General features: G+C 41.7%; 4 protein-coding genes across 5 annotated transcripts; 2 read left to right on the top strand and 2 right to left on the bottom strand.

The window, feature by feature from the left end:
- The first annotated feature begins 4554 nt into the window (after positions 1-4554).
- Positions 4555-9277, top strand: ssu72 (SSU72 homolog, RNA polymerase II CTD phosphatase). The gene is made up of 5 exons (XM_029501638.1): positions 4555-4828; positions 5716-5859; positions 7457-7596; positions 7772-7890; positions 8187-9277. The coding sequence occupies exons 1-5, from the start codon at positions 4749-4751 to the stop codon at positions 8286-8288; spliced, it is 585 nt and encodes a 194-aa protein (XP_029357498.1). The 5' UTR covers positions 4555-4748; the 3' UTR covers positions 8289-9277.
- Positions 9278-11062: 1785 nt separating this feature from the next.
- On the bottom strand, positions 11063-16268 carry atad3 (ATPase family AAA domain containing 3). The gene is made up of 16 exons (XM_029501594.1): positions 15992-16268; positions 15375-15451; positions 14914-15015; positions 14769-14828; positions 14598-14667; positions 14339-14504; positions 14022-14091; positions 13508-13663; positions 13360-13416; positions 13123-13248; positions 12907-13031; positions 12766-12817; positions 12588-12658; positions 12311-12478; positions 11963-12071; positions 11063-11862 (listed from the first exon to the last, which is right to left on the bottom strand). The coding sequence occupies exons 1-16, from the start codon at positions 16182-16184 to the stop codon at positions 11410-11412; spliced, it is 2055 nt and encodes a 684-aa protein (XP_029357454.1). The 5' UTR covers positions 16185-16268; the 3' UTR covers positions 11063-11409.
- Positions 16269-16698: 430 nt separating this feature from the next.
- On the bottom strand, positions 16699-19181 carry mrpl20 (mitochondrial ribosomal protein L20). Its single transcript, XM_029501645.1, has 4 exons — positions 18914-19181; positions 18577-18687; positions 18016-18093; positions 16699-17910 (listed from the first exon to the last, which is right to left on the bottom strand). The coding sequence occupies exons 1-4, from the start codon at positions 18998-19000 to the stop codon at positions 17737-17739; spliced, it is 450 nt and encodes a 149-aa protein (XP_029357505.1). The 5' UTR covers positions 19001-19181; the 3' UTR covers positions 16699-17736.
- A 230-nt stretch (positions 19182-19411) lies between these two features.
- On the top strand, positions 19412-23459 carry sdhb (succinate dehydrogenase complex, subunit B, iron sulfur (Ip)). Of its 2 annotated transcripts, none has more exons than XM_029501621.1 (8): positions 19412-19522; positions 20491-20624; positions 20999-21084; positions 21354-21490; positions 21832-21948; positions 22034-22135; positions 22243-22365; positions 22652-23440. In XM_029501621.1, the coding sequence occupies exons 1-8, from the start codon at positions 19451-19453 to the stop codon at positions 22730-22732; spliced, it is 852 nt and encodes a 283-aa protein (XP_029357481.1). In that variant the 5' UTR covers positions 19412-19450; the 3' UTR covers positions 22733-23440. The 2 variants fall into 2 exon arrangements, with proteins under 2 accessions (XP_029357481.1, XP_029357480.1); XM_029501620.1 differs by having other exon boundaries at positions 19451-19519; positions 22652-23459.
- Positions 23460-23539: the final 80 nt, after the last annotated feature.

Here is a 23539-nt window from a genome sequence, read left to right as displayed (position 1 = left end):
GCACTTCTTAATTAAAGGTACTGTGGAGACCAATGATGCATATTGATTATGTATCAATATTATATTTACTGAGTTACCATAAATGGATTTTCCTTTTTTAGAGTGATTGTAATTGTAACAAAGTATGATCACCAGAAGCTGATCTTAAATAAAGAACATATGATTGTGATAATTGTTTGGAGATTTATTAACATCATTGTCCTTTTACCTCAAGAAATAAGACTAACTAATGCACAACCAAATGTGTTTATGTAGCTAAATATTTACTAGTAATTTATGGTAAACCCCAAACAAATGTACTCAAGTGAATTTAAACCAGGATAAAATCTGTGTTTTGTAACAAAACTGTTGTAGCACATGACTACAGAATAAAGGGCTTCAAATTGTTTTTGGATTTTTGTAAGAAACAACCAAATTACAGTTCACATAAAAGGATATGCGTATTAACTGTAAATTGCAACCAACCAGTGCAACCAAACTACATAATATAAGAATATACACTGCAAAATTGCCAAAGAATCAATGTGAACTGTGCAGTCCTCATTTTAGATTTAAAAACAGAATAGAAGACATTAATACCGCAGGTTTATGAACAATGTTAGGCCAGCATGATGTTAAAACCGACGATTTCTTTGTTTTCCCTCCACAGCTGCTGTGGGTGTTTGCAGCTCTCATCTGGATGTGAGAGACGTGCAGGTGAGCGGCTGAGGTGTGACACACTGACAGACGCCCAAAGCGCTGTGTGGGACGATGACTCACGGCTGTGTGTGTAACTGTGTGCAACTGTGTGTAACTACAAAAAATAATGGTGTGCACGCTCCCACGCTCCCAAGCCCTCCGCGGCGCGCGCGCCTCCACGTGCACTCTCACACAGCGGGCATCAAAGCCGTTTACGTCAAAGCGAGCAGGAAGAAGAAAGACGATCCGATGGCACGTTAGCCGGCTCCTGGTGTCCCACCGAAACAAGTAAGTGCTTTTCATGAATGCCTGTGAGTTGGGACACTTCATCACCTTGTCCTTTCGTGACGTCACCCCACAAGGTCACCATCGGATCTGTCACTGGCTGCACGGACGCATGATGGGCTGAATGTTATTTCTGTCGTAGATGAACAGCCGCCTCTCTCGCCCATGGACGCACTATCACGCGGATTTCGTCGAGTGCTCTGAGGCTGAGCTGATCCTATGGCCCTGTTCCATCGCCAGTCTGATCCACTGTGAGAGAAAATAAAGAGGGAGTGAGATGACAAACCACCAACGACCATCCCTGCTCGCCTTATCGGCACTCCTGCTCTGCACATTACACCAGACAGCCGGGTCCAGCGGATCCCATCGCAGCAGCTCAGCATCATCATCATCACCATCATCACCACCAACATCCGCATCCGCAGGCAGGAATAACGTGGGGACACTCCAAGACCGGCTAACACTGACGAACATCAGTGGCAGCCACAGCCATAAAAGTAGGCCATCACCAAAGCTTGAAGCAGTAACAGGCCACGCGAATAGCTTCTCTAGTAACACCAGCAGTGGCAATATTAATACTGTGATATCTGAAGGGTCTGGCAGGGCAGCAGGCTGGAGCCCAGAAGAAGGGGTGTCACCACTGTGTGCCTACCGAGTGATTGAAGGTGGCATTGGGGGGCAGCTGTGTTTTCGGGACACGCTGTTTGGGTATAAGTGTCATAAGGGGGACTGCAGGAGAGTGGTGTCTTTCAGGAATCTGATGGCTAACATTCTTGTCAATGGCAGCGTACTGTTACAGTGGACCCAGGAGGGTGGATCCATGGCATCCGGCCGAGCTGTAAAGACAGAAGGGACTGCAGCGGGTCAGAGGGGCAGAGGGACAAATTTAACAAGAGAGGAAACTCTGGGCTCGCACACTGTTTCAGGGGACCGACGACACAGACGTGGAGGCTACGAGTTAAGCTGCTGGTGGAATGGAAGCTATACTCAGTTTGAGTGTGCTGGTGTCCATCTTGGATCCGGCTGCAGGGACTTTCTCCTGACAGAGCTGCATGAGAACATCCCATACCGACTCTGCCTGCGCTCCCTGGCCCGCTCTGATCCGGCTCAGAGAGCAGACCAGCAGGACTGTGTAGAGTTTACTCTTCCACCCTCTGGGATGCAAGACATTGTGATTGCCATGACAACAGTGGGGGGGGCTATTTGTGTGATGCTGGTCATCATTTGCTTGCTGGTGGCATATATCACAGAAAACATCATGAGCCCCACCACACAGCACACATACTCCTACCGCACTCACTCACGTCACTGATGCACTGCTAAATAAATAGGATGTCATACATTTAACTCATTGTCCATAATAATTTTTCAATCAGCTACATAATATGATATATACATTCTGTTATTACTGGATTGAAGCACAATTTATCATGGCTCTGCAAAGAACATGCCTTGTCAACCTCCTTGAGGATGCACTGAACCAAAAGTACTGAAAACATACATTAAGTCAATAAAGTAGTTTACTGTGTTATGTTTTTGTTTAAGATTGTCTATTACTGAGTCTGTCAATGTGTGCTGGCAGAATTTATACAGCAATACAATTAATGAAATGACTTTGACTGCTTTAAAAATAGCAGTTTTGCTACATGTGCACCCTGGAAGTCCAGACTGGCCCTGTCCTTACTGGTTCACAGAAAAATAAACTTTACTTTAGTATAATTTTCCATTTCACAAAATCACCATCTTGTTTTGCTTTTAGGTCTGCATACACTATGTATTTGTACCATTTTGTGAAGGGCAATACAATCTGGTGTACAATCTCTAAATACTGTGCCAAAGTTAAGATGAGTTAGAATGCCTTTTTGTCCAGCTGTTGGTGAATAAAGAACCATAAGGTCATTTCTAATACATTACAGCTGTTGTTATTTTTCTCCTTGTGTGACTGAGTGTGTGTGCATGTTAACTATCCGCCCTTGGCCATTTTACAAGAATCACACATGCAGGAATTTAAAACACTTGTAAACAAAAATCCTTGCAGGGCAATCACAAAACAGAAAGTGGTGATTCATCCCAACACTTACCTTCTTTTATTTTAATATGAATAATATATTTATGGATAGCTAGATTGAAAAAAAAAGGTATCATGATTTATGATCAGAATGCCACAGGGTGATAGCCAGTAGGTGATCATAATACTGGTATGTAGAGAGGTTTTAGTGAAAGGACGTAAAAGCAAAAAAAAAAAAAAAAAAAAAAAAAAAAAAACACTTAAATGTCCATCAAGAAAATTAAAGAGTGACTCATTCATGTATGACTCATAGCTAAATCACTATCTTAAAAGGTAAACAAATAAATATTAGGACTAACCCAGTAAGGGTCTAATTATGTCACAAAATGTGGCGTGTGCATTATTTATCCTTATCTAGTACTCCACTTTAACAAATGGATTCACTTAGACGGCACACAGGAGTTTGGTATTTAGCATTTTCATGCCTCTGCTGTGTCAACAGCCAGTGGTGATGTCACTATGTCTGTCCATCTGTCCGGTTTGTTACAATCATCGCCTGGACTGAAGGATGACCTGATTTTAGAGGTCAAAAGTCAAGGATAACCTTATGGTCTTGTAAATGTGATATATCAAAACCTCGAGCAAAATGTATTACTATGTCATCATATGTCATTATCATGTTCTGCATATGCATTTCTTCATTGTTTTAACTCAGAAAGAGGAGGTTGTGGCCATAATTTCTGCATCGTAAGTGGTTGGCAGAGACATATAACTGCAAGATGGAAATTGTAGTTCACTCAGGTTTTGCCAGCAAATGTCAATATTTACTTGTGTTATTAGGTTTGACACACAATGGCTGAATTTGTATGTAACCCACCACCATGGTACATAACATGCAGGATGTTATTTCACCATTCTTGCTCTAAAAGTATACCACAGGTATGGAGTTGATGATTTGATATGATTTTGAACCAGTGTCATATTAATGAGTTAACAAATGCATTTCCCAAAGATTGCTGTAATTCCCCAACAATTAAAGCTGGTATGGAAAAATTAAATATTGTTAATGAATAAGATATTTGGCTCTCAAAGGATTAAAAAGATTTCCTTGTGAACACAACATGAAGCACACGAAGCAATTTCGTACACACCGCACAGGTAACCCAGGTGAAGTATCAGAATCAGAAATAGTTTTATTGCCAGGTATGTGTGAACATACTACGAATTTGACTATAATAATAATAATAAAAATAAATAAAAAAGGATTTATTTTTTTTTTAAATATTAGAAATATTTGCAGTGCAATATGGGACAATAGTGCAGTAATGTGCAAATGTTCATGAGCATGTGGTAGATGAAATTGTTATATTTTGGTGTGTTTGGCTGGATGTTATCATATAAGTTTCAAAAACCTGAGAACCTGCCAATAAAATGAGCAGATGAGTTATAAGGAAAATTAAAAAAATGTCTGTAAAGTGTGGAAAATCAAAAAGTGGAAGTGTTATTTGAACGATTCTTCAGTTTCTCTGTGGAGGATGAAGCCCCGCCCTCCGGTGACATCACCGGATAAAGCCGAGTTCAAGTCACAGGGTTCCGCCATTTTAACTTCCTGCTTCAAAACGGGACCAACACGTCGCACAGTAATCGTTGTCGAAACGCCCAGTTATTTGGTTAAACGCAGGGTCTCTGTCGTGGTCCTTTTCTCACAGGGATCAAACTAACTTCCCGTGTTAGTTCCTAGCAGCTTGTGTCGGGTAGTTTCAGCCGGAGAGTCGCGATGCCGAGCCACCCGCTTCGTGTAGCGGTTGTGTGCTCGAGCAACCAGAACCGCAGTATGGAAGCGCACAATATCCTCAGGTAAAGACGAGCCACCGGGAGGAGGACACACAGGGAACCACCGCCGAGTGAACCGAGTCTGAACCGAGTCTGTGCCGAGTATCGAGCCTGTTTTTTCCTCCCAAGCCGACAGGGTGACAGATAGTCCGTCGGGCCTCAGCGCGTTAACAATGGGCCGGCTGCTGTGACAGCCGCTCCGGAGTCACAGGGCTGCTAACGCCGCTCTTCACTACGGTTGACCTTTTTCTGCCGCCTCCAGTCAAAAGTCAAGACAGATCGATGTCAAAGAGATTTTAGGGTTTTCAAAATTACCGGCCCAAGTTGTTAGGCAGTGGCCCCCACTTCTCCCACATGTTGACAAGAGCGCCCCCATGTAGGAACTAATCCGGAAGGGCGGAACTGCAGCTGCACAACACAACACTTTATCTAGCCTTTTTTTTTTTAAACCAAAATTTGTGCTTTTTGTATGATTGAACGATTGATCTCATTTACATATAGCTTTTCAGATCTAATTGGACATCTACTAAACAGGGCCGGACTAGGAACAACAGGCAGGAGTCAGAAGTAGGATAAAATGCCCCACAGCCCAAGGGGCTTTGTGATGACACCGTCATCGACGTGATCAGCCAAAATAAAAAAAACTAATTCTTTTCCACCTCTACAGGGTTTTGTCTGAGTCCAGCACAGGAGAGCTACTGTTTAGTACTGTCTAAATACAACCAGACGTACAACAGCCTCAGTGCTGCTTACTCATTCTTCTTAGGTCTTACATCTTTATAGGAACCACTGCTGACATAGAACAATGTTGATGAATGCATTCTGTTTGTTTTTTTTGTTTCTTGTTTTTTTTCTTGTATGCCAATTCCAGGAAAGGTTATGTAATTGAATCTGTTGTTCTCTCTTTGCAGTAAACGTGGATTTGATGTACGTTCATTTGGGACAGGGTCTCATGTCAAGTTACCCGGTCCTGCCCCGGATAAGCCTAATGTGTATGACTTCAAAACGACATATGAACAGATGTACAACGACTTGGTCCGCAAGGACAAGGAACTGTATCCCCTTCTGACTCACTTTTTCCTTATTCATTCACACACACACGACAGAAGCCAGATAAGTGAATGTGGGCTATGTACATCTTGGTGTTGGAAGGACTCAGCAGAATGGTGAAAACAGACGGGTAAATCAAGTGGAGGTTTTATCAAATGGTTGACAGGTTAATTCTATGCTCTTTTTTTTTTTTATATATGAAACCTCTAAAATGCTGGAGCAGCACCTCACAGTACAAGAGCTGTGCAACAGTAAGTGTAATTTGGTGAAGATCATAAAGGTTTTTCTCAGACCAGCTAGATTGAATTGGTGTGGGTCTTTTTGCCACCACTGTTCCCCTCAATTTTTCATATTTTTAATATATTTTAGCTTTTCTCTTTGTCACGATATACACTTTAAAGGTTTCACAATGGCAGTTCTGTATTTATATTATTGACTGTAGTCCCCCAAGGTAAGTTAAAGCTGACCAAAAGCAATCACCTGTTCTTATTCACAAAAGTTGCTATTACCACCACATCAAGAAAACCCAAATCTTGAATGTCACAAAAATTATGTGATACATTATAGAATACAAATTGCAGATAGTCATGTGTAGCACATAACTGCTGCACTTTTATGAGGAATGCCTAAACTGTCTCAAAGGCTCATCAAAACCTTTTGTACTTATTACTCTCTGAGTAAGTCCTAGCTAGTGGTCTTAACTGTCACCATTCAAAATATTTATCAGTACAAGACTATCAATAAGGTGTTTTATGCCTGCTCCATTGGTAGTCTTTAGTGAATCAAAAAATATGTTTGTTTTTATTTTTTTAACAAAACAATTCGCTTAAAAAAACAAAGACGAAATTGTGTGACAGGTCTCACCATTTCAAGTCATTCTGGTGTGAAACAGCTTTTTCAAAATCGAGGCCTAAAAGTAGGACAAAACTACTTCACCAGATTTCAACTTACTATTGTACAATTTGCATAATTGCTGTATTGCAGGTGTAAATTTTGCTAAACAGTGTGCTGAAAGGTCAAATCTGTATTTATTCATTTATTTCATAGTTGGGTTTCTGCAAAGTCTTGTAAAAGGTAACTTGCTACAAAATTGTAAACTAGCAGCTGCAATAATTACTGCATTATGAATAGACAGTGTGTAGAAAAGCATTCACATCTACATAATTTATAGGCAAGCCACCCTAGTAGGGAGGCCATGTAGTGGATACATAGAGCATCTTTGTAAGGAAAATAAATGTCTCTATTAGTATCATGTTAGCGCTAATATTAAAACTTGATTGAACTGATCATTTGCAGTCAGTTTTTCCCAGCAGTACTGGCAGTGGCCTGATATTATCTCTTCTGTTGATGACCACCAACAACTCATTGCCCACTAGAGGGTGCTGCAGTTCAACTAATGCAACAATTAATGACATTCAAATATGTTTTCTGAGGTATAACCCCACTTGTACACGCCAAATTTACAGTCTTATTCAGAAAAAATGTACCCTACACTCACACAGTTTTACTGGCTGTTTAAAGCCTACTTCTGATAACATGACATGTTTTGTGATACCTTGAAATGTTTCTCCTGCTGTTTTCCTTGACCTTCCTGCTGCTCAGATACACACAAAACGGCATCCTGCACATGCTGGACAGAAACAAACGCATCAAATCAAAGCCAGAGCGCTTTCAAAACTGCAAGGACAAGTTTGACCTAGTGATCACCTGTGAAGAGAGAGTGTATGACCAAGTGCTGGAGGGTGAGACTTTTCATAATAAATGTCTATTTAAGTATAATTAACTGTATGCATTTCTCGCTGTTTATTTTCCACGTAAGCAACAAAGCACTAAGTTGCTGCATTGTTTGAAACACCTTTTTTTGTGTGCAGTTCAAGCCTGTACTCCAACACTGTCTCATCTGTTGTTGCTCCACAGATCTTAACTCAAGAGAGCAGGAGACTTTACAGCCTGTACATGTCATCAATGTAGACATTCAGGACAACCACGAGGAAGCCACGCTGGGCGCCTTCCTTATCTGTGAACTCTGTCAATGTGTGAGTGTCTCCTACAAAGGTTTTCTCCAAATATTACTGTACAGGCACACTTAAGGGGGAATGAAGTGGCCATAAAAAGCTTAGTTATTAAATGACAAGCGTGTAGGTATTAAGGGGTTTCATTCTAAAATTATGTACATCTATAGTTTCAGGCAGTATCACATTAAATGGTCTCGATGTACATAATGTGATCAGATATATTTCTATATTTCTGATTTTAGTTCACTAGTGCTAATTAGCTGTGTGTTTGCGTTTTGAGCAGGCTGTTTAATTTGCATCCTCCTCCACCCCTGCAGATCCAGCACACTGATGACATGGAGAATGAAATCGATGAGCTCCTACAAGAGTTTGAGGAGAAGAGCAACAGGCCTTTTCTTCACACTGTTTGCTTCTACTGATGCACAATAGAAAACTGCAATAAACAGACCCAGATCACAAACAACCAAACAATAGGACATGGACACACACTCCTGGCTCCTCAGTTATCTGTAACACAGTACATGCACATATTGTGCCCACACACACGCACACACTCAGTTTTGGGTCAAGACCTGACGAATGGCTGCTGTTGGACATATTGGTGATGCTGGGTTTTCCCTCTATGCAGAGGACGGACTCGCTGCTCTCGCTCTGCCTTTACTCCATCGGAGCAAGGTCAGGCCAAGGTCCCCCCTCCATCCCAGTTCCATGAAATCACTCAGCCATGTCTCCTCAGGGAGAGCCATAACTCCCACAGCCACAGTCAAACAACTGCTTTAAAGATCAGATTTTTTTTTTGTTGTTGTTGAGTACAGCATATTGATGCTGGATTTTATTTGGTTTTGTTTTTTTGTTGCTGTTTTTGGTTTGATTTTCTCTAGAAGATGTATTGTAATTAATTTTCAGCATTCAGCCTATGTCAGATTTTTATTTCTGATGGCTGGACAATGTCATTATTTTTTAAAATTTTATTTTATTTGGGGTCAGATAAGGAAGAGAATTATTTGAAATGAATGTGTGTTTTGGAGACTGCGTGTTGTAGATTAGTTAGGATTAAATTCAAGTGGGTGGGCTAATACTAAATAACCAAATCTAGACCTCTCAGAGGGTGTCCTCCAATGTATTTCCAATATAATGTGTTGATTCATATTTAAAAGTGGATCTGTTATCTTTCAGTGCATAGTATTTTTTTTCCTTTGTTAATGTTAAAGAATTGAAGCATTGTAATAATCGCAAAATTGCAAACAGCAAGCTCAGCTGAGAGTGCCTGAATTTTCTGTATGTACATATGAATTCACTAAAGAGAGAAACATCTCTAAGAAACATGCAGTGACTCTTCCTTTGTTCTGACATGTGCTTCATTCAACAACAGTGATTCAATCAAACAGCGTAGAAATACAAAAAGATCGACTGAACTGGACCTTCTTCTTATCGTGAACAGCAATTTGATTCCTTTAAAATATGTAATCAAATTAATATCAAGTTTCGGCTAAATATATTTAATTAAAACCATGTTGTTTAGACAGAAAAGCGAAATAAAGCTCATCTAGGTGAAGCATGGTTAAAATGTGTAAGGACACGCATTTTTGTAAAATGGACTCTGTGTTTATTTGAACTTGATCTGTGACATTTTAAAAACAGAACAATAATAAAAACAAGCGGGTCGTTAAGGCGCAGACGGTTACCACGGGCTGACCGGGACCTGTGCCCGCTCCTCGGCCCGGCCTTCCCGGATTAAACCCACCACGCCGGGGGAAGGACTGGGTGGCTGTCCGGTTTCATTTCGCTGAAAGCCGGTGAACCGGCGCATTAAAGTCGTTTTTACCTGATTGAGAGAGGAGGACCGGTCGGTGTCTCCGTGTTGCTGCCGGACATGAATGCTCTCCACAACTTCATCATGCTGCTGGTGTACGGACAGGACCGAGTCTGTGCCTGCACCTGCGGAAGGTCAACACATTACCACAGCTATCTGAGGGTTTATATTCTTATATTTACATTGTCCAGAGACCTAATGGACCCTGGGTCCTCATCTCTTTGTAAGACCTACTGTAATATATGATTGTTAATTCACAACAGAAATGCTGTTGGCAGCACCTGACTTTAAAGTTTGATGGCTGTTTTTATTGCAGAAATTGAGCCACCACTCAGCCAGTTTCCATCTTCACGGCTTCTCTGTTTGCTGTAATTTCCAGTATGCAGTGATAATGAGGTGTTAGGATCAGGGCGAATTACTACCTCTGCTGAGATATTTCAGGGGAAACAGTGGGGCAGATGACAGATCCTAGGCTTTGGAGTGGCTCAAGAAAACCCTTTTACCTCTTTGGCTTATGAAGCTTTGTGCCTTTATTGCTGAAAAGTTGGCATTTTTGAGATTTTAGTTTTCACAAAACATTCACAAAGAAACTGACATTGTTAGCAGCTTTCAGTATCGTGCTTGTATCTTTTTTACTTTTCTGTGTTTAAACCTCTCATTACTGAACCACTGCTGTAGGAATGAAGCTTATCATGTCATTCCATATTATGGGGATGAAATGGAGGTGGATTCCAGAGAAAACCACTTCATAAATTATATCAAGGCCCAGCAGGAATTCGCTGTGATAGCAGGACTGCTCTTAGGTCTCTGCATTGGCTGGTTCTTGTGGTGGCTGGACGGTGTTTGCTGCTCATGGCTCAGGTATCGGAGGAAAAACAAAACGAAGGGTGAGTAAGAAGCCAGCTGACAAACCTAACTTGCATGTGGGGACAGCTTTGGCATTTCTGAAGAAAGTTTATGAATTTAAGAAGAGGAAATTAATACCTTTTGTACACAAAAAGTTGAGTGATGTATAGAAACAAGTTTTTGATTTCCTTCAATCTCCACAGGCAATTATATCCTAAATACTGAGGAGTCCGAGGGGAACACTGTGCATGCTCTGCACCACAATGTCAGTGGCCTTTAAAATATAAAATGAGAATTGAAGTCAACAGTTGTGTGCTGTTTGTCAAAACGAGTGCCTTGTAGTTCCAACTTAATCTCTTAAATTATTCATAGAAGTATGATGTTATCTGACCAGAGGCTGCCATTAACTTACTGCATAAAACATTTAAATATTAATGACAATTATAAAAAAAAAAAAAAAAAAAAAAAAAAAAAAAAACTCTCCAACATTAGAGAACTTTGTGCCAAACCGTTCACAAACAGACATAAAAAGCCCCAAAAATATACTTACTAAAAAAAAGTTTAACTTTGTGTGTTTATAAAAACACAGACACATTTAATCATTTCAGACAATCCACTGGGAACAACATTCATATATGGTTATTACAGACACAGAATCTGAGTCCCATGTAAAGTACACCTTTACAATGTATACATATATTAGAATGAAAGAGTCTCAGGTGTTGTATGTAAATTGATTATCTCCCTCAACCCTGTGAACTCTTTACAGGGTTAGGTTTAATCTTCTGTCACATTGGTTTTTGAGCATAAACTGAAATACTAGTTAAAGGGCAGTACACTAATAATCAAATCCAGGCAGCCCCACTGAAGAAATCTTGTAATTAAACTGGAGTTCCATCCTTTGGAGAAGATCCAGTCTTTTCCACCTTGCCCTCGCTGTCAGCGGAGGTAGCAGGCTGTGCAAAACTCTCCTCTGCTGTTGCTGCTTCTGCTTTGACAACCCCGTCACGGTCCTGTTTAACAACATTACGGCCCTGTACCGATTGGTCGATATCAGAAGGAGGTGCTATATTGTCACCATCCATTGCATTTATCTCAAGGACTGGAGTGATTAACTCCTGAGCCTGAGGAGCCTCACTTAGGGGCAGGTTGAAGCCCATTTTCCCTCCACTGCCTGTTGGCCCTGCAGCAGTAGTTGAAAGGGACTTGGCTTGAGCCTCCTCTTCTCCATGCAGCCAGTCCATCTTCTGAAGATGTTGCTTGACAGCGTCATCCACCCGAGCATCAATCATAGCCTCAGTCAGGACACCATCCTCAGAGGAGTATGCTGCTGCCTATGAGAACCAGAAGCAGAGTACACATTTTACTCATCTGGTCACCAAATCAAATGAAAATTGTACACAAATGGATCCACAATGAGTTCAGGGAACATACCTGCCAGGCCACACCCAGCTTGGAGATCTCTCTTCCTGACATGCCTTTTGTCCTCTTCGCTATCTCAGAGCACTTTTTACCATAGTCAAACTGTGCCAATTTCATTCTCCTGCAGAACAGGAACAGAGATGATATGATGAGTTTCCATCTTGCTAAACTGCATTTCATTCCTTTCCTTGTTTTTACACCGTAGCAGTATAACTCCTAGCACACCTGTGTGCAGCAGGAGTTATACTATAGGCATGTTAGACTGTACCCAGGTTATTTCAGTAATGATGTCTAGTGTGCAATGACTTTGTTCTGTGCTTTATCTTCACCACTGTGTTACTGTGTTGTGATTTCACTCACTGCCTCCCCCCAGTGGCAGGCTCAAGGACGTATCTGTCAAAGTACAAGCGGACCAGCCTCTCCCTCTCCTCAGGACCTGGTAGAGCAAAATTCACAATTTCATCTATACGGTCATTTATGGCCCAGTCAAACTGCTCTGGTTGATTACTGGCCAGAACCAGCATGAATCTGCAGAAAAAACAGAAATGGAGCATGTTAAAAAATATGTTGGAAAGTCTATGAAACACTTATTATTCAAGGTCAGACCATACGGCACATCATGTGAAAAAATATTTACTTGTTGCTTTGTTCTCCAGTGCGATACAAGAATGCATTCAAAGTGGCTCTAAGGTCTTCACTGATCTTTTCCTACAAATGCAAGAATACACATTATGGTCAAGATAGAGAAAGGGACATGCAGTTAAAGTAACAAACTTCCATCTGGCATCTGTCTGGTGAAATACAGCAACACTTACAGTGGCTCGCTTGCGAAGGAAGGCATCAGCTTCATCAACAAAAAGCAGCAGCCTGTCAGAATAAAAACAAAAAAATGACTTCACTGTGTGTTGATGCCTTATCTTGAGTGAATAGATTCTTCACTGAATACAGTAACATACCCCCGTCGGCTTGTTGAGGCCCAGTCAAACACTTTATGCATGGCGGTCACACCATCCCGGCCCATGGGTGCAACATCACCACCGGTCATGATTGCATAGTCCATGCCAGAATGCATTGCCAGCTTCTACTCAGTGAAAAGAGAGATGGCTCACTGTTGGATAATGCATCACTGGCCATGTATGTGACAGTTAATGCCATTCAGTCCTCAGACGTACCTTAGCAAACAGTGTTTTGCCTGTTCCTGGTGGGCCATACATCAGGATGTTCCTGTAGAGGCCATTATTCTGTCTTGTGTTTCTTGTTGCTATGGCAATGTCTCGCACACGTTCTTCTAGGGTAGGCTATTAATAAAAAAATAAAAAAAAAGAAGAAGAAAAAAGCTTTTTTTATCTCTTCTTTCTTAAATAAATGCAAGTTCCTTTAGTTATCAGTAAAGACTGACATCTACTTACACTGAGCACAACTCCTTCGAGTGCATCCTGAGGTTTGTTCTTCAGCCGTTTAGCTGTCTAAATAGTTAAGGAGAAACAGAAGAAAATTATTAACGCAATATAATCAGCAGCTACGAAATGTGAAATGGATAAATTGTTTTTCAGCTACCTTAATTGGATGCTTGACTGCCTCTCCCACAGTGAATCGGGATGTCTCTCGCACCAACGATGGCTTCCCGAGCCTCGCCTCAATGTAACGGCCTGCCACCGCTGTTGCATTCCGGGCTGAGTACACTCCTACAGCTAAAAGGGTCAACCCCGCTACCTGGTGACATGACAGGGCACTTAAATATTTAAATATTGATCATGGCAAGGACCAGAAAAACCACTCCATTCAAACCAACATTAAATTGTGTTTGCCCTCATCAGTAGTCCAGATGTTTCAATGGCTGTATGTTGAGGGTGTGCACCTCTCCATGTATCTAGATACATGGAGTAAAATACGACTCCATTGAAATGGAAACATTCGGTTTGAGTCAATGAGATATGCTACAATCTGATACAGCTCATGATTTTAAGAAGACAACTAGCTGATCATGACTATACACTACATTTCAGAGAACTAATCTAGATGTGACAATGAAGTCACTATTTGTCATGGTGAATGGAAACAATCATCCCACCGTGGCTGTGACTTTGTCCCAGTCTGACAGAAAGGCCCTGAATCCTTCTCCAAACACAGCGCCAGCAGTCCTGAAAGCAAATACATGTTAACTGCAAGTTGACTTTTACATTGTTGACATTACGCAACTATTGCGTTACCAGTTACTTCATAGATAGAGCTGGCCATTACTGTGTCATTTATTGGCGTGATGGTCCTGCATTTATTTTAAACATGCCTCTAACAGCTTCAGTTTCTACCAGACACATGATTCAGGATGTCAAGACCCATCAATACACGACGTGATCGTCACCATTATAAAGCCAGATGAGATCTTACTTTATAGACTCCAGGACAGTCTGTCTGTGTTCTGCAGCCTTCAGGCGGATTTGCTCGCGGATTATATCAGCATTCTCTCTCTCCACGCGGGCTCGAGCTTTAGATTCAGCCTCTACACGCAGGAGCTCGTTTTTGTGCCTCAGCTCCATCTCATGCTCTATCGTTGCTACGAAAACAGTTACACAAATAGAATGTAAACGTAAACAACTCGACAGCTACAAAAGCATCCAGATTATCCTGCCCCCAGTGGCGTCCATACCTTTCCTCATGGCCTCCTGTTTTTGTACAGACTCCTCCTGTTTGCGGAGGTTCTCCTCATTCAGGGCTTGCTGTTGGTAAAGAACAGAAACAAAACAAGGATCCGTTTATTACTGTTTTCAGAAGCTTATTTCAACGCATTTTACACTAAATAAGGAGGATGTAGCTTTACCTGTTGCCTTAGTTGGTCCTCATATCGCTGCCTGGCCAGCTTATCTTGGTACTGAGCTCTCTGTGGTGGGACAGAAATCAGTCACTGTAACCATGGAACTAACTGGTCAGGTTCACTGTTACAACAACAGCATTTCCGTTCATACCGCTTGATGCTGTTTGGTCTCCTCATTCAGGGTTTTCCTCCTCTCTTCTGCTTGGATTCGTATCTGGTCACCTTTTAGCTGCTCAACTGCTGCTTCATACTCCTGTTACAGTGGCATGAAAAGGTTGGCAAAACTTATGAAATCAAAACAACACACAGGAGAACACATTTAATCAAAGCCCTTCCACAGCTGCGTCTCATTAGCATCCATGAAAGTCCATAAAAAGCCACAGACAGACACACACACACACACTTTAGGCTAGATCAGAATGATATTCAAGTTATATTCAGTCAAAATTTGTCAGAGTAAAGCTATATTTACTGTAGATTATTTTTCTGCTCCGTTTCTCAAAGCTCATATTTCAGTGTTACCTCTCACAGCAGAACTTATTTCAGACAAACCCGTGTACCATGCAGTATAGCAAGACTGTACTGTTCAGCAGAGTCAAATGTCTTCTTTACCTTCATTTTGCTCTGATGTTCCATCTGAGTGGTCTGTTCCTGCATACGGGCCAAGTCCAGAGCTTCTTTAGCATGCCCTGGATGTGAGGTGAAAGGAAACGACAACAATACAGAGCTGAAAGGTCAGTCTAGATTAACCTCAGCAGTTCTGACACTCGTTTCTCCAGAGTGAAACCATCTCACTCGTTTTCTATTGATTACACCTTCGTGATTTGAATGTAATTTGAGTGTTTAAAGTGAAATCATTAACGCATAAGGCAGCTGGGAAGAGCTGTGCACTAGGGTGTTACAAGCTTGAGCGCATGGTAATGACCTTTGAACCCAGTGCACTGGAATGAATGAATGAATGAATGAATGAATGAATGAGGGAAGGTTAGGGCAGCACAGGCTTGATCTCATGAAAAACAGAAATTGCTTTACACGGATAAAATAATACATATTTATGGAAGGATGCAGTCTTGGTTAATGAGTATGGGGCTGCTAGCATCACTGGGGGCCCTCAGCCCAGAGAGGGGCTGGGTGCTGTGTACCAGGACTGTGGATTTGCAGAGATGTAGTCCGGATAAACCTCCACCCCGGTGACCCCACCGAGCCAACACGCCGTCCTCAACACTTACTGGACTTGTCGAGTTCCTTGGCCGCCTGAGCAGCCCGCTCCAGCCCGGTGGGATCAAAGTTGCTCCATTTGTCCTTGGGCTTATCTCCGCCGCCGCTGGAACCTCCGGCCGGCGGCGGCGGTGGGGGAGACGGGGCCGGGAGGCCGGAGGGCGCCTCGGGCTGCCCCTTATTCAGGCCGAACAGCCAGGACATGTCCGGGAGGGTTAAAAAAGCACAGTTTGTCCGGTTCCGTGTTGAGGAGAAGGCTGCTGCGGCGGCTACAGGTCTGTTACTGCACACGCGTGTCACGCCTCAGTCTTTTGCGCAGCTGCATCAGAAGGTGCAGGTTTCATTGAATGCCAGCGACGTCCATTGGCTGACGTTCAGTATGTCTTCATCTTATTGGACACCTGAACAAGCACGTGTACTAGAGGTCATTCACGTAGCCCCACCCAGAGTCGGTACGGGAGCTGCAGAAGGTCAAAATATCTGCAATTCACATGACCGGACATACCGTTTCTCTTTAGTTGCATCAGGCAACTTGTGTTTTGTGTAATATGTAATGTGTCTTATGTCTTAATGTGTCTTTTATTTCGTAGCAAGATTAATACAGTGTTTGATTTGTGCAGGATTAGTAGTGACACATGCTTCACTGGAGCAATGTATAGATTATATGGGTATTCACGCTTCTCAAATAAAAGTTTAATAATTTTTTTTCACAATTTTATGTTTTATATAATGCACGATAAATTGGTAGCAATAAAATTAGATAGAAAAGCCATAGCAGCTACAAATGACTAGAATAGAACAAAATACTCCCAAAAATCACATCTTTAAAATCAACGGGATAGGACAACTGAGTATATATATCAAAATGTTTAATGAACTAAACATTATGAGGACCATCTTACCACAGTTAAGGGTAAAATATATACAAAATAAAGTCACCATATGATATAACTGGAGGTTGTCCTCCTCAAGCACCAAAAAGTTCACAATCCAACAGCAAAAACATAACTCAAAGGTTGTGTCCGATATATACAAGCACTGTGGAAAATTACAGTCACATCCTTTTTAACGGCAGTGGAGGTAATTAGGGGGGTTGCTTAGGAAAAGGATGGTAGGTAACATTACACCAGGAAATCTCTGGGATATAGATGTGTTGGTTTGAAGTCAGTGAATTTGCAGGATGTCTGTTGTTTAATTTCAGCTGCGAGCTTGTATGATGATGATGATGACTCACTTGCGATGTTTTAAGTGTGTGGACGTGACTACAGGCAACAATAAATACCAAATACTGTTACTTTGCTGTAACAGCAAAATCTCAATATTGATGCAGGGGAAGAATGATGAGTAAAGTAACTGGTTTTCAAGGCCAAGGGTCAAGGCAATTTGACAGTAGCCTATCCCGCCAAAGTGTCCTTGAGTGATATATTATGTCCTTCTCTACTTCAGGGATGTCCTCTGTTTGCAAATATTTTAAGTAGTTTGATGACCCAGAAAATTCTTTTACACCAAAGTTACACATGGTGGTCACACCCTGGTCTCAATATCAACATTAGGCTTATGACAACTCTGGTATGTGGATAAAGAGAGTACAAAAGATGAACAAAATTAGCCACAAGCGTATGAAAAATACTTGGAAGAAACGTCTGTAAAGCAAAGTGATCAATGTGTGTCTGGTCAGCTCCTCCATCTGAACAATCCAGGGGCGCTGCTTTTTAAACTACATATCAGTTGGAAATCCATCACTGATGTGAGTCTTTTACTGTAGTAAAACAACACGGGAGAAGACACCAGGAGGTTCTTTGCCGTCACCCAGCGCTGCAGTGAAGCCTTCTTGTTGCCGAGCCTGCGCCAGCTTAGCGAGTGAGAGGAACGACCGGGGTTCTGTGATGGCCAGATCACTAATAACACGTCGGTTCAGCTGAACGCTTGTCTATATGGAGAAAAAAAGGAAGTGTTTTACATACAAATACGGTGCAACGTGAATGGCAAAGACATCTTAGGAAGAACTGGTGTGATAATAGGTGACATAACCAACCTTTGTGAGGTTGTGCATAAGGACAGGATACTTCATGCCATGCTCTCGGGATGCTGCTGCAATACGTGTGATCCAGAGCTGAAGAAATCAGAGCACAGCAAATAGTAAAATCATCAACTTCTTCAAGCACAGAGCAACAAATCTATTATTTTCAAAGAAGTTTTTTTTATGCTAGAATACAAAACATGTCCAGTATTGTTCACAGTTAATATCCCCTTATGCTTCTTTTGCCAGAATAGGAACAAAAAATAATAAATTAAAAACAGACAACTACAGCTGGATTCTCTTTGGCTTCCAATCACATTGTTATATTCCCCAGATTTTTCCTGTCCTGTATGGGAGGCCACTGCACTGAATTGCAAGTCAGTGAATGTCATTGACAGATATTTATCCCTCCCAATCAACATGTTATTAAGGAGTCTTTGGAAAATATGGTTAATACTCATTAATACTGGTTCGTCCCGAAGGGAGCAGGGCATCTACGGAGTTTATCTATACAGACCATCGGGACAGGACCGGGTTTTGACCACACACCAGACGGATCAGATGGTTGAGTCTTACCGTCCTCATGTTTCGCTTCTTCTGCTTCCTCGCTTTGGTGGCGTAGACGAAAGCCCTCCGGACCGCCCGCACCGCCAGGCTGTAGCAGCGGTTCTTCCGGCCCCTGAAGTGCTGTGGAGGAACCGACAGGGAGGTGACCACAACCAAGCTCACCGCTGTGTGTTTGAATATTAGCTCAGCGCGATGACGGTGCGCTTTCCTGACACTTAACACTAAAATAAAGCAGCATGACGCAACGAGGCGATTACAGCACCGATTACGGCAGAATGGTGACATGAGACACAGCATGAGTTAGCCGGTTAGCCCGCTCGGCTCCAGGCAATAGTCGCAGCCTTACCCGTGCATGTTTAAGAATTTCTTGAACTTTCCAATATCTGTCCGGCCCACGGCTCCTGATCCAACACGACAGGGTCAGGAACACCATGTCTGAGCCCCAGTCCTCTTTCCACGCAGAGAGGACACTTTGATTGGGTGACCTTAAGCCGGTTCACCTGGATGAGGCTGAGTTTGCTCCTCACGCAGGACTGTGACTGACGGAGGCGCGCTGGGGTCCGTTCGTTTTAAATCTCAGTTTATCCGGCGTCCCTACCACCCCGATAAGGAGATATCTGAGAGACATCAGCGACGTGAGTTAGAAAAAAATATATAATACGTTTACTGAAAGATATGAAAAATGTGGGCGAAATATGACAAAATGTAAAGTATAAAGGAAAGGCTGAGTAGAATGTTAGAGTTAAAAACGTCGTCTTATAGACATGCGTGGCGGGAAGCCTGTACACTCTTGTGAGAAAAAGAAGCGCTCCATTGAGAGCGGTAACGGAGCAGCGCAGTGGATTCTGGGATAGCAGACAGTGGAGGTCAGAGAACCTCCAAAATGTCTGCCGCTTGTCTCACGTCCTTGAGCCGCTGTGGTGTTTCGGCCGTCCGCTCCCCCGCCGGACTGGTGGTAGGTTTGAACCCGGGAATGTAACAGCTTATTGGTGTGTCGTTGTCACGGAGCTTCGTGTGTCTGCCCGCAGTGATACATCATGACAGCAGAGAGGCCGGCTATATTCTGCTAACTCCCTGCTAACTCCCTGCTAACTTTCAGTTGCTCTGAGACCGACTCTGCTAAAACGCTGACTCTCTTAACGTTTCAAACTATTACTTATTACACAAAGACAATATAAATAAGTTTAATGATACTTTTAAACAATATTGAGCTCATTAAAGTCCGACAGCGTCACATTATCCCAAACCACAAACAAATAAACAAAACAACCCGGAAGAAAAATCACGGGTCAGATATTCAGCAGTGTTATCATCACAAAGACTTGATCTGTTTCTTTTTTTTTTTTAACGCTGTTTAAATGTAATGACTGTGATTACATATGTTGTCACAGCTACGGTGGGATGATTGTTTCCATTCACCAAGTCAAAAATATTCATCTACTTCCATTCATCGTTTCAGTCGTTTTTAAGGAACCAAGCATTTGGTTTGCTTGGAAGATTAATGAGTTCATTGTCTTCCTTTATATTATGACGTACATCAATAATTGATGCTACATTGATATTCGCTGATTTATAAAGATATCTTGTAGATGTTTTAAACCCTGTTTATAGATATAAATTGGTAGAGTGAGTGATGATATAAAGATGTCAGAGTAAAGTGACTCCCAGGAGCAGTGGGAGGCCAGATTATACGTAAATATGAAAGCATGTTGAAGTTAATACGTAGATATGTTTCTTGTCACGTGAATGAGAACATTAGATGAAAATAAGTTGTGATAGTCAGCAAGACAATGGAGGGGAAAGGGAGAACTAGAGAATTTCCATTCTGTCACTCTTTTCAGAAACATGCAGGCATTTTTCTGTTGCATAGTCAAAACAGTGCCAGACTAATCTTTATTGTTCTCCTCTTGTCCCTGCTGTCAGGCAGTGCGCTATGCCCAAACAGCAGCAGCTCCAGCAGCACAGCCCAGAATAAAGAAGTTCCAGGTGTACAGATGGGACCCAGACACCGCAGGAGACAAACCTCACATGCAGACCTACGAGATTGACCTCAACACGTAGGTGTTACAAACCTTGTTGGCATATTTTCTTGAATACAATATCAACAATGTACAACAGTGTGTCCTGTCTGGCAATAATGGGTGAGACAGGCATGAATCTATTGTTTTCTTCATTAAAACACTGTGTAGGCTGAGGTTGCATGGCAATGAAATGAAGATGTTTTGTTTCTCATTATTTTCACTTGGCTTGGTACTCCAGTCGCTGAAAGCATCACCTAAGTAGATGTATACAGAGGGAATGATTAATGAAGTGAGAACAAGCTTCAGGTGGAAACTTGAGGAGACTCTTGACTGTAAAATGGACCAGAGTTGCCTCCTATTAAGTTTTGATGTTTTACTGAATGATTGAATGGTTGTTTATTTTCATCCAGTTGTGGTCCAATGGTTCTTGATGCCCTAATCAAGATAAAAAATGAGATGGACTCCACTCTTACCTTTCGCCGCTCCTGCAGAGAAGGCAAGTATTATGGAAGCTTTTCATCATGCTCAAAACTTTTTACTGGTAGTGTAAAATGGACGCCTTATTAGAATATCGCCATACAAACTCCAAAGCTACTCTCTTGTGATGGTGCAGCATGCGTTGTTTAGTTTTATTTGTCAGAGCTGGTCAGTGCTCATTTAATCATGGTAGATAATTCTGCACAATCCCCTCTGTGTAAGAGAAAACTGTTCAGGTCGAACTCAGTCATCATACTCACAATATATATTTTTTTCTCTTAATTGTAGGTATATGTGGATCCTGTGCAATGAACATTAATGGAGGAAACACACTTGCTTGTCTTAACAAGATTGACACCAACCTTAGCAAGCCAATAAAGATATACCCCCTCCCACATATGTATGTGGTCAAAGACCTTGTACCTGTGAGTAACAGAGTCTACTACACTGTGAACTGTTGGCATAGCTCTGAATGGTAACTGATGTTAGTCAGTTACCTGTTGTTATCTTGTGTAATTTGAAACTTAACAACTTAAGCTTTTTGGATTTAGAGAATCTTATATAATACAATAATGGGCCAAGTGTGACATGTTTTTACATGTCACACCATCAAGTTAATGTGTCCCACAATGTTGTTGATACATTTCTTGTCTTTTTTGATCCGTTAGTCAGACATGTTTAAATTCCAGATTTAAAACCTTTAATTTTATTAATTAAATGAAGTTCTATTTTGACTGGATCCCTCATTTCACTGTTGTGTTTACAGGACATGAGTAATTTTTATGCCCAGTACAAGTCTATTGAGCCTTACCTGAAGAAGAAGGATGAATCAAAGGAGGGAAAGGAGCAGTACCTGCAGTCAGTGGAGGACCGACAGAAACTGGTTCATAACGCTTTTATTTCGGGCAAGCATTGATTCTCAGGCTTTGTGGTGCTCAGACTCACATGTTCTTTCTGCTCTCCTGTAGGATGGCCTGTATGAATGTATCCTGTGTGCCTGCTGCAGCACGAGTTGCCCAAGTTACTGGTGGAATGGAGACAAATACCTTGGACCTGCAGTGCTTATGCAGGTGTGTGTGAGAGAGAAAGAGAGAGCACCCATTGATTCAGTACTCTGAATCAATTCAAAACATGACTGCACATATGAGTAACAGATATCTGTCCTGTTGTCTTTCAGGCGTATCGCTGGATGATTGACTCACGAGATGAGTTCACAGAGGAGCGTCTATCCAAGCTGCAGGATCCTTTCTCCCTCTACCGCTGCCACACTATCATGAACTGCACCAGAACTTGCCCCAAGGTTACTTTATGATCCTGATCAAAATGTTTCATACTTGTTAAAAATATAAAAATAGATACATTTAAATGTATAGCTTGTTAAATTATAGCCTTTTTTCAATACAAGACAGTTTATGTTAAAATAAGGAAAATGGGATGTACCTTTATTTTGTGTCCTTAAAACAGTACATATAGAATCAAGAATACATGCCACTGTTGGTGTTTTACAAATCCAAGATCCTGCCACTCAATTCATCAAATGTCAGAATGATTCTAACTGATCTCTCCATATCTATCTCCGCACTCAGGGACTGAACCCAGGAAAAGCAATCGCTGAGATCAAGAAGATGATGGCGACATTCAAGGAGAAGAAGGCTGCTGCCATCTGAAATCTCAGTTGTCCTTTTGTACAACCTCTCCCTCCATTGTTAAGTTATATTTTGATTTAAAATGTTAAATGAGGTCTCAAGGGCCAGTGCACTGGTCAACTCCCACACCACTCCTCTAAAGACCAACAGTCAGCTAATGGAGTTTAGCACGGCTGTGTGTGGTTGGAGGGCTCGATGCTGCACAAATGCACATGTACAGTATGAATGCATAATAGTGTGTCGGAGTCTTACATGTACCATAGCAGGTATTTATCTTCAGCTCCATTGTGTGTGTGTTTGCACACTAGAGAGACATAATGAAACATATTATGAAGGTGAAACCATGGCTTTTTATGTGCAGTGACATTTTTTTAGCTCAGTGTTTTAGAAGTTAGCAGCAGTTTTGACATCACAGGGTGTATATATTCCCTCCAATCTTCTTACATACCTACACCAGTCTTTTTTTGATGGAAAATAAATAGTTGAAATAAGAATCAGTTGTCGTTAGGTGTTCCTTGCTGTCATTGATAGAACTCCTCTGCCTATAGTCTTCAGTGTCCACTAGATGCCATTATTGTTCTGCTGTGAGGTGTTCACCCCGCACACTGGACATCAAACCTGTTTGTGTTGGAAGTGTCACAATCTACACCAATGAGATTTGTGCTTTTTAAATGAGCAAAAATAATCCTGATATGTTGTGCTGTCATGCTGTGGTAGTTTGGTTATGAAGTGTGTTGAAGAAGAAGGCTCCTTTTCACCGTACTTGTGTCGTTACCACAAACTAAGCTTCATACAAATGCTGGCAGTTGAGTATAAACCAAGGTGGCA

The sequence above is a fragment of the Echeneis naucrates genome, chromosome 5 (genome assembly GCF_900963305.1).
Source record: "Echeneis naucrates chromosome 5, fEcheNa1.1, whole genome shotgun sequence".
NCBI lineage: Eukaryota > Metazoa > Chordata > Actinopteri > Carangiformes > Echeneidae > Echeneis > Echeneis naucrates.
This window is presented reverse-complemented; position numbering and strand designations above follow the sequence as displayed.